The following is an 11,326-nucleotide window of genomic DNA, read 5'->3' on the forward strand; positions in this document are numbered from 1 at the left end:
CCTAGTAGCTGTAGTAAGAAAATAGGCGCAAAAATATATTATTTATTTGTATTGATATTTCCTTTCTTTCTGCCCAATGAGAAAAACATATGAATACAAATAAATGAAGTTTGCATTTGCAATACCTATTTCATTAAAAAAAGTATTTTCTGTAGAACAAAAAAGCGCGAAAATAAATGCAAAACAAAATACGTTTTCGTTTGTTCAGTAGTGGTAGTCCCGTAGCGGCGACAGCGCGCGCCGGCCGCGCGGCGGCGTCGCATCGCATCCAGCCACTTCACCACTTATCCCGTCGCCGTTGCTCCACCAGCCCATCGCATCTCAACGCTATCATCGAGATAGTCCAAAAATTCTCCCTCCTTTTTAATAAAAAATTAAAAAAAAAAAGTTTTTATATCTCATTTTAGTATATTTTTTGTAGCCCTGAAAAGGACTGTGGATTTTTGTTTTGATTTCAACTTTGTTTTTCATTGAAATGGAAATTTTACTTCTTTGCCTTTTTAACAGCGACTGCCTTTTTTGGCTTGGCTGCTGCTGTGGCTGATTTTGCTTTTGGCACTTTAGGTTTAGGCGCGGCTGCCTTTGCTTTTGTTGGCTTTGCCTTAACTGCACTCGTTTTTTTAACACTTTTCACTTTTGGTTTTTCCACCTTTTTTTATCTGCACTGGCACTTTTTTTTGTTGTGGCGGCTACTTTTTTTACTTTCTTTTCACCAGACACTTTTTTTAATTTTTTGTCACCAGCAGCGGCAGCTTTTGGTTTGGCGGCAGATTTTTTCTTCTCAGCAGACTTGGCCTTTGGTTCCTTGTTGGCACTAGGCGACAATTTAAAAGAACCCGCAGCTCCTTTTCCTTTGGTTTGCACTAATTTACCACTTATTACAGCACCTTTTAAATATTTTTTTATAAACGGAGCAAGTTTTTGTACATCAACTTTGTAAGTAGCAGCAATATATTTTTTGATTGCCAAAAGGGAAGAACCACCGCGATCTTTCAATGTTTTAATTGCCGCATCCACCATTTGCTGAGTCGGAGGATGAGTTGGTGCCGATTTTGGTTTTTTTGACCCACTTGCGGCGGCAGCTTTTTTTGGTTTTTTTTCCGCAACGATTGCAGGAGACGTAGCTACAGTATCTGCCATTTTGAATTCACTATTATTAATCACTTTAGAGCACAATTTTAAGAAATAGAAACACGTTTTTGTTAAAATTGCGCCAAATCCGCACCTACAGAAACGGCTAAATGAGAATCAAAGAGAGCGAAGGTATACAAAAAATTCATTTTGTACATAATTTGTACACTTTTGCAACTTAGTTTCCTCTTAAAACTTCAAAAATTTACGTCTTTTCGACCTAAATATTATAAAACAATTGACAAAATTTATTCTTACAATAATAATAGATAATTTAATAAATAATTTGATTGAAAAAACACTATCTATCAATGCATTAATAACAATTAAAGTAAATGTTTGGTGGTATTTTTTTAATACTTACCAACAAGAATGTTTATATTTAATAAATTAAACATATTTTCAGCTTGAAATTATTTTTAACATAAAGCTGATAGTTTATTTAAACTAAATAACTAAAAATTTCATCAAATTCTTACTTAATTTCTTTTTAATAAAATTAAAACAATATGGGTAATGAAACGCGTAGCATTTTTTCCCTAGGCTGTGACTTTTTCTTAGAAAATTTGTTAAACATTATCCCAAGCAAGAAAACAAATGAAAAACTATATTTATATTATTTTGTTCATAAATATTAAATATTTAATCCATAACAAACATTAAAATACCAAAAATTTAAACAAATAATCAAGCAATCAAAACTCATAAACTATCGAATATTCGCTTGCCAAGGTTTACAAATTCACATTTGTATTACAAAAATCTGTACATTGAAAAAAAAACTTTCTTGCTTCAAAATTTGCCTTCAGATATATAAAAAAAAAACAAAGCATAGACTTATAAAATACATCATTGAAATATTAAAACACACAAAACTCAAACATTTTCGAGTATTGACTTGCTTACTAGACAAATTCACATTTTTACGAGTATTACAAAAAACTGTACATAGAAAAAAATTCTTACTTGAAAATTTGCCTTCAGACATAAAAAAAAGAAGCAATGCCTTATAAAATAACTATAATTAAAAAAGAAAAACAAAATTCATAAATTTTCGAGCATTGGCTTGCGTAGGTATAAATATTTTCATTTGTATGATAAAAACTATGCATAGAAAGCAAGCAATAACATTTTCAAAATTTGCCTTCAAAGTAAATTATCACATTATCTTTCTACCTAAAATAAAAAAAAAATCGTGGAAATCGATAGGTACGTAATTACTAGATTGAATTAAAATTCATTTATATCTCTTTTAAATATTTTGTGGTCCTGAAAAGGACCGTTGAATATTTTTTTTAACCTCGATGATTTAAGCACGTTCGCCACGGATGCGTCTGGCCAATTGAATGTCTTTTGGCATAATTGTGACACGTTTGGCATGGATGGCGCACAAATTTGTGTCTTCAAACAGGCCAACCAAATAAGCTTCACTTGCTTCTTGAAGCGCCATAACAGCTGAGCTCTGGAAACGCAAATCTGTTTTGAAATCTTGAGCAATTTCACGAACTAAACGTTGGAAAGGCAATTTACGAATTAACAATTCGGTGCTTTTCTGATAACGACGAATCTCACGAAGAGCCACTGTTCCAGGACGATAACGATGTGGTTTCTTTACACCTCCTGTTGCTGGAGCACTTTTACGAGCTGCCTTTGTTGCCAGTTGCTTACGTGGGGCTTTTCCACCAGTCGATTTACGGGCAGTTTGCTTTGTACGAGCCATGATTTCACTTTTTTTCACTTCACTAATAAACACAACACTTTTGTTCACAATTTTTTTAGAAAAATCGAATGTAGATTTCTGTTTAAGTCATTAAATTGGCTATTCATGTTTCCGTTCGACTGTTTTTTTCATTTTCGTTGTCGATTTATTTGGCCAATCAAAATTAAGAATTGTTATGAAAAATAAGTATAAATACTTGTGGTATTTCGAGCGAAGAGCCACAGTTTAACAGTGACTCTTGTGCAGTGCAGTTCTCTAGTTCAGTTTAAGTGTTTTTTTAATTAAATAAATAAAAATGACTGGTCGTGGTAAAGGAGGAAAAGGTTTGGGCAAAGGCGGAGCTAAGCGGCATCGTAAGGTATTGCGTGATAACATTCAAGGAATCACGAAACCAGCAATTCGTCGATTGGCTCGTCGTGGAGGTGTAAAACGTATTTCTGGTTTGATTTACGAAGAAACACGTGGAGTGTTGAAAGTTTTTCTGGAAAATGTTATCCGAGATGCCGTTACTTACACCGAACACGCTAAGCGTAAGACAGTTACAGCTATGGATGTAGTTTACGCTTTGAAGAGACAAGGGCGTACTCTTTACGGTTTCGGAGGTTAAGAATTTTATTCGAAACAAACAATCGGTCCTTTTCAGGACCACAATTAAATATAAAAGAGATTGAAAATAGAAATCATACACCGTTGACGAACAAAATACCTAATTTTTTTTCATTTGCCAATGAATATATGTATGTATATACCTGATTTTTATCAAAAAAAATTATTTTGCTAATTTACTTACTTTTTTGTACCAAAATATTTTTTTTGAAATGGAAACATAAAATAAAATTCCTTTTTGTGAAAAATTTTTTTTTTTGCTTTAGTCGCAAAAACATATTTTATTCCTTGTATTATTCTTTTTTCGAAATGGAAACAAAAATTAAATAAAATTCCTTTTTCTGAAATTTTTTTTGTTGCTTTGCATATTTTATTCTTTTTTCCGTAGAAAATTTTTTTTTTTTTGCTGCTTTACGGATTGGATACGAACAAATATTTCTTTTTCCAAAGGAAGAAAAAACATTTGTTTGTTGCTTTCTTTTTCTTCGTACGAGAATATTTTAGAATATATACAAAAAATTGAAAAATAAACACATCTCTTAATAGAAATTATTGGATACGAACAAATATTTCTTTTTGCAGAGGAAGAAAAAAACATTTTTTGTTTGTTGGTTTCTTTTTCTTTGAAAAAAAATAAAAAATATTTTTTCCGAACTGAAAAAAAAATGTTTTGTTGCTTTACGGATTGGATACGAACAAATATTTCTTTTTCTTCGTACCAGAATATTTTAAAATTGCTATATACCTACAAGAAATTGAAAAATAACCACATCTTTTAACAGAAATTAGAATTGCATACGAACAAATATTTCTTTTTCCAAAGAAAGAAAAAAACATGTTTGTTGGTTTCTATTTCTTTGAAAAAAAAAAAAAATAAAAAATATTTTTTCCGAACTGAAAAAAAAATGTTTTGTTGCTTTACGGATTGGATACGAACAAATATTTCTTTTTGCAAAGGAAGAAAAAACATTTGTTTGGTTTCTTCTTCTTTGAAAAAAAAATGTGTTGCTTTACGGATTGGATACAAACAAATATTTCTTTTTGCAAAGAAAGAAAAAACATTTGTTTGTTGGTTTCTTCTTCTTCGTATTTTAAAATATATAAAAAAAATGAAAAATATACACATCTCTTAATAGAAATTATTTGTCGTCCTGAAAAGGACGGTTTTTTTTTTGTTTGCTGTCACTACATAGATTTAAGCACTTTTCTCTGTCTTCTTTGGCAACAAAACAGCTTGAATATTTGGAAGAACACCTCCTTGTGCGATTGTGACTCCAGAAAGTAATTTATTCAATTCCTCGTCGTTCCGAATAGCCAATTGCAAATGGCGGGGAATAATTCTAGTTTTTTTGTTGTCACGAGCAGCATTTCCCGCCAATTCCAAGACTTCTGCCGCCAAATATTCCATCACAGCTGCCAAATACACAGGGGCACCGGCTCCGACGCGCTCAGCATAGTTTCCCTTTCGCAGCAGACGATGAATACGACCAACAGGGAATTGTAATCCAGCACGATTAGAGCGGGACTTTGCCTTTCCCTTCACTTTTCCACCTTTACCACGACCAGACATTTTATATTATTGTTTTTTAAATATTTTTTACAAAAGAAAAAACACAAGAGAGCTCACTATTTCACTGTTCACTGTATCACTGCACACTGTAGAATGACAAAATTTTCGAACTGTGCGCTGTCTTTTATCTAAATTTTCGTATGCTCGCACACAGAAAAAAGAGGTTTGTGGCCTTAGAAAGCCGTTGTGGAAAGAGACAATATAATTCGTGAGTTTTTCAGAAAAATTCACAGTTCTCGTTCAGTCGTCATTGTGTGCAGTTCGTTAATAGTGAAAGTGAAGTGAATTATAAAAATAAAATGCCGCCAAAAACTAGTGGTAAAGCAGCTAAAAAAGCCGGAAAGGCACAAAAAAATATCACCAAGACCGATAAGAAGAAGAAGCGCAAGAGGAAGGAAAGCTACGCAATCTACATTTACAAAGTTTTGAAGCAAGTTCATCCTGACACTGGAATTTCATCGAAGGCCATGAGCATCATGAATAGTTTTGTGAACGACATCTTCGAAAGAATTGCTGCTGAAGCCTCTCGCTTAGCTCACTACAACAAGCGTTCAACAATCACAAGTCGGGAAATCCAGACTGCCGTGCGATTGTTGTTGCCTGGTGAACTAGCCAAGCATGCTGTTAGTGAAGGAACAAAGGCGGTTACCAAATACACAAGCTCGAAGTAATTTTTTTTTTATTGAATTTCTTCAAAAATGGCCCTTTTCAGGGCCGCAAAAATATCAATAAGAGATTAGAGAATTGAAAAAAAAATATTTTTTCTACCTGCGGAAAAATTCGTTAAATAAATATTTTTATTTGTGATTGAAGTAATTTTTTTTTTTATTTAATTTCTTCAAAAATGGCCCTTTTCAGGGCCGCAAAAATATCAATAAGAGATTAGAGAATTGACAAAAAAATATATTTTTTTTTCTACCTGCGGAAAAATTCGTTAAATAAATATTTTTATTTGTAATTGTAAGAGTATTTTCTATGAAAAAAATAAATTTTGTAAATTGTTCCAGACGCCACGTGAATCATGTCGCGTCCAATAGAAACACAAACATTTTTTTTATTGTTCTACGCATCGTGTACAGTCTCGAAGCGTCGCAAAAGTTTTAATAAGAAACTAGAGATTTGAGAAGAAAGGTATATACATATATTTTTTTTGCCTGTGGAATGATTTTATGAATCTATTTTGTTTTTCTTTGTGATTTTTGATTAGAAAATATATTTTCTATCAAAAGAAATACAAAAGTTAGTTCTGTTAATTGTTCCAGACACCACGTGTATCGTGCCGAGTCAAGTAGAAACGAAAAACATACAAAAAATACATTTTATTAAATAATTTTGTTTGTTTTGTTCTACCCATCGTGTCCAGTTATGTCGCTATGTGTACAGTGTACAGTCACGTAGCGTCACAAAAATATCTATAAAATATTAGAGAATTAAATTTGTTTGTGTTTTTTGATGTCAGATGTATGTAATTTCTATGAAAAGAAATACAAAATTCTTGTTATTTTGTTTAAGATTTTTTTTATTGTTCTACGCATCGAGTACAGTCTCGAAGCGTCACAAAATTTTTAATAAGAAACTAGAGAATTTAAAGAAATGTATGTTTTCTTTGCCTGTGGAATACATATTGTTTTTTGTTTTAATTTTTGATTACAAAATATATTTTCTATGAAAAGAAATACAAAACTTACTTTTGTTGATTGTTCCAGACACGACGTGTATCATGCCGAGTCAACTAAAAACAAAAAAATATAAATTTTGTTTGTATTGTTCTACCCATCGTGTCCAGTTATGTCGCTATGTGTACAGTCACGTAGCGTCGCAAAAACATCTAGGTATAAAATATTAGAGAATTAAATTTGTTTGTGTTTTTTGATGTCAGATGTACGTATGTAATTTCTATGAAAAGAAATACAACACTCTTGATATTTTGTTTAAGAATTTTCTTAATTGTTGCGGATATACTTCATGTCGCGTCCAGTCGATAAAAATATATGAAAATATATGTAATTTCTATGAAAAGAAATACAAAACTCTTGATAAATTGTGTAAGAATTTTTTTATTTGTTGCAGGAATGCGTCATGTCGCGTCCAGTCGATAAAAATATATGAAAAACATATGTAATTCCTGAAATAAAATACAAAACTCTTGATATTTTGTTTAAGAATTTTGTAAATTGTTGCAGGTATACGTCATGTCGCGTCTAGTCCATATAAAATACATGAAAACAAATACCTACATTTTGCCAAAGTATTTCGTTTGTATTTTTCTACGCATCGTGTACAGTCACATAGCGTGGAAACATTTCAATAATTACGTAGGTATTAGAGAAATGCAAAAAAAGAAAAATATGTTGTTGTCTTATTTAATAGTAAAAGTATTTTCTATGAAAGATATTTATTGTTGAAGGCATCGCATCGCGTCCAATCACAAAAAAGTAGAAAATAAACAGTACAGTCTCGCCCATACATATCGCATCGTACCTAGTAGCTGTAGTTAGAAAATAGGCGCAAAAATATATATTATTTATTTGTATTGATATTTCCTTTCTTTCTGCCCAATGAGAAATACATATGAATACAAATAAATTAAGTTTGCTTTTGAATACCTATTTCATAAAAAAACTATTTTCTGTAGAACAAAAAAAGGACGAAAATAAATGCAAAACTAAATACGTTTTCGGTTGTTCAGTCTCGCCCAGACAAATCGCATCGTGCCTAGTAGCTGTAGTAAGAAAATAGGCGCAAAAATATATTATTTATTTGTATTGATATTTCCTTTCTTTCTGCCCAATGAGAAAAACATATGAATACAAATAAATGAAGTTTGCATTTGCAATACCTATTTCATTAAAAAAAGTATTTTCTGTAGAACAAAAAAGCGCGAAAATAAATGCAAAACAAAATACGTTTCCGTTTGTTCAGTAGTGGTAGTCCCGTAGCGGCGACAGCGCGCGCCGGCCGCGCGGCGACGTCGCATCGCATCCAGCCACTTCACCACTTATCCCGTCGCCGTTGCTCCACCAGCCCATCGCATCTCAACGCTATCATCGAGATAGTCCAAAAATTCTCCCTCCTTTTTAATAAAAAATTAAAAAAAAAAAGTTTTTATATCTCATTTTAGTATATTTTTTGTAGCCCTGAAAAGGACTGTGGATTTTTGTTTTGATTTCAACTTTGTTTTTCATTGAAATGGAAATTTTACTTCTTTGCCTTTTTAACAGCGACTGCCTTTTTTGGCTTGGCTGCTGCTGTGGCTGATTTTGCTTTTGGCACTTTAGGTTTAGGCGCGGCTGCCTTTGCTTTTGTTGGCTTTGCCTTAACTGCACTCGTTTTTTTAACACTTTTCACTTTTGGTTTTTCCACCTTCTTTTTATCTGCACTGGCACTTTTTTTTGTTGTGGCGGCTACTTTTTTTACTTTCTTTTCACCAGACACTTTTTTTAATTTTTTGTCACCAGCAGCGGCAGCTTTTGGTTTGGCGGCAGATTTTTTCTTCTCAGCAGACTTGGCCTTTGGTTCCTTGTTGGCACTAGGCGACAATTTAAAAGAACCCGCAGCTCCTTTTCCTTTGGTTTGCACTAATTTACCACTTATTACAGCACCTTTTAAATATTTTTTTATAAACGGAGCAAGTTTTTGTACATCAACTTTGTAAGTAGCAGCAATATATTTTTTGATTGCCAAAAGGGAAGAACCACCGCGATCTTTCAATGTTTTAATTGCCGCATCCACCATTTGCTGAGTCGGAGGATGAGTTGGTGCCGATTTTGGTTTTTTTGACCCACTTGCGGCGGCAGCTTTTTTTGGTTTTTTTTCCGCAACGATTGCAGGAGACGTAGCTACAGTATCTGCCATTTTGAATTCACTATTATTAATCACTTTAGAGCACAATTTTAAGAAATAGAAACACGTTTTTGTTAAAATTGCGCCAAATCCGCACCTACAGAAACGGCTAAATGAGAATCAAAGAGAGCGAAGGTATACAAAAAATTCATTTTGTACATAATTTGTACACTTTTGCAACTTAGTTTCCTCTTAAAACTTCAAAAATTTACGTCTTTTCGACCTAAATATTATAAAACAATTGACAAAATTTATTCTTACAATAATAATAGATAATTTAATAAATAATTTGATTGAAAAAACACTATCTATCAATGCATTAATAACAATTAAAGTAAATGTTTGGTGGTATTTTTTTAATACTTACCAACAAGAATGTTTATATTTAATAAATTAAACATATTTTCAGCTTGAAATTATTTTTAACATAAAGCTGATAGTTTATTTAAACTAAATAACTAAAAATTTCATCAAATTCTTACTTAATTTCTTTTTAATAAAATTAAAACAATATGGGTAATGAAACGCGTAGCATTTTTTCCCTAGGCTGTGACTTTTTCTTAGAAAATTTGTTAAACATTATCCCAAGCAAGAAAACAAATGAAAAACTATATTTATATTATTTTGTTCATAAATATTAAATATTTAATCCATAACAAACATTAAAATACCAAAAATTTAAACAAATAATCAAGCAATCAAAACTCATAAACTATCGAATATTCGCTTGCCAAGGTTTACAAATTCACATTTGTATTACAAAAATCTGTACATTGAAAAAAAAACTTTCTTGCTTCAAAATTTGCCTTCAGATATATAAAAAAAAAACAAAGCATAGACTTATAAAATACATCATTGAAATATTAAAACACACAAAACTCAAACATTTTCGAGTATTGACTTGCTTACTAGACAAATTCACATTTTTACGAGTATTACAAAAAACTGTACATAGAAAAAAATTCTTACTTGAAAATTTGCCTTCAGACATAAAAAAAAGAAGCAATGCCTTATAAAATAACTATAATTAAAAAAGAAAAACAAAATTCATAAATTTTCGAGCATTGGCTTGCGTAGGTATAAATATTTTCATTTGTATGATAAAAACTATGCATAGAAAGCAAGCAATAACATTTTCAAAATTTGCCTTCAAAGTAAATTATCACATTATCTTTCTACCTAAAATAAAAAAAAAATCGTGGAAATCGATAGGTACGTAATTACTAGATTGAATTAAAATTCATTTATATCTCTTTTAAATATTTTGTGGTCCTGAAAAGGACCGTTGAATATTTTTTTTAACCTCGATGATTTAAGCACGTTCGCCACGGATGCGTCTGGCCAATTGAATGTCTTTTGGCATAATTGTGACACGTTTGGCATGGATGGCGCACAAATTTGTGTCTTCAAACAGGCCAACCAAATAAGCTTCACTTGCTTCTTGAAGCGCCATAACAGCTGAGCTCTGGAAACGCAAATCTGTTTTGAAATCTTGAGCAATTTCACGAACTAAACGTTGGAAAGGCAATTTACGAATTAACAATTCGGTGCTTTTCTGATAACGACGAATCTCACGAAGAGCCACTGTTCCAGGACGATAACGATGTGGTTTCTTTACACCTCCTGTTGCTGGAGCACTTTTACGAGCTGCCTTTGTTGCCAGTTGCTTACGTGGGGCTTTTCCACCAGTCGATTTACGGGCAGTTTGCTTTGTACGAGCCATGATTTCACTTTTTTTCACTTCACTAATAAACACAACACTTTTGTTCACAATTTTTTTAGAAAAATCGAATGTAGATTTCTGTTTAAGTCATTAAATTGGCTATTCATGTTTCCGTTCGACTGTTTTTTTCATTTTCGTTGTCGATTTATTTGGCCAATCAAAATTAAGAATTGTTATGAAAAATAAGTATAAATACTTGTGGTATTTCGAGCGAAGAGCCACAGTTTAACAGTGACTCTTGTGCAGTGCAGTTCTCTAGTTCAGTTTAAGTGTTTTTTTAATTAAATAAATAAAAATGACTGGTCGTGGTAAAGGAGGAAAAGGTTTGGGCAAAGGCGGAGCTAAGCGGCATCGTAAGGTATTGCGTGATAACATTCAAGGAATCACGAAACCAGCAATTCGTCGATTGGCTCGTCGTGGAGGTGTAAAACGTATTTCTGGTTTGATTTACGAAGAAACACGTGGAGTGTTGAAAGTTTTTCTGGAAAATGTTATCCGAGATGCCGTTACTTACACCGAACACGCTAAGCGTAAGACAGTTACAGCTATGGATGTAGTTTACGCTTTGAAGAGACAAGGGCGTACTCTTTACGGTTTCGGAGGTTAAGAATTTTATTCGAAACAAACAATCGGTCCTTTTCAGGACCACAATTAAATATAAAAGAGATTGAAAATAGAAATCATACACCGTTGACGAACAAAATACCTAATTTTTTTTCATTTGCCAATGAAT

General features: G+C 32.3%; 1 protein-coding gene across 1 annotated transcript; it reads right to left on the reverse strand.

The window, feature by feature from the left end:
• Window positions 1-2,440: 2,440 nt before the first annotated feature.
• On the reverse strand, window positions 2,441-10,593 carry LOC129950569 (histone H3-like). The gene is made up of 2 exons (XM_056062499.1): window positions 10,195-10,593; window positions 2,441-2,851 (listed from the first exon to the last, which is right to left on the reverse strand). Exons 1-2 carry the CDS (start codon window positions 10,591-10,593, stop codon window positions 2,441-2,443), a joined length of 810 nt encoding a protein of 269 aa, XP_055918474.1.
• Window positions 10,594-11,326: the final 733 nt, after the last annotated feature.

This window comes from Eupeodes corollae, chromosome 3, assembly GCF_945859685.1.
Source record: "Eupeodes corollae chromosome 3, idEupCoro1.1, whole genome shotgun sequence".
In the NCBI taxonomy this organism is placed as follows: Eukaryota; Metazoa; Arthropoda; class Insecta; order Diptera; family Syrphidae; genus Eupeodes; species Eupeodes corollae.

What these genes read in the sequence shown, in the direction of transcription:
- LOC129950569 (XM_056062499.1), bottom strand. Translation starts at nt 10,593, where the DNA reads ATGGCTCGTACAAAGCAAACTGCCCGTAAATCGACTGGTGGAAAAGCC. An exon ending in TGGCCAGACGCATCCGTGGC is followed by an intron (nt 2,852 to 10,194) that starts GAACGTGCTTAA and finishes AAAAGTGAAATC; the next exon opens with ATGGCTCGTACAAAGCAAAC.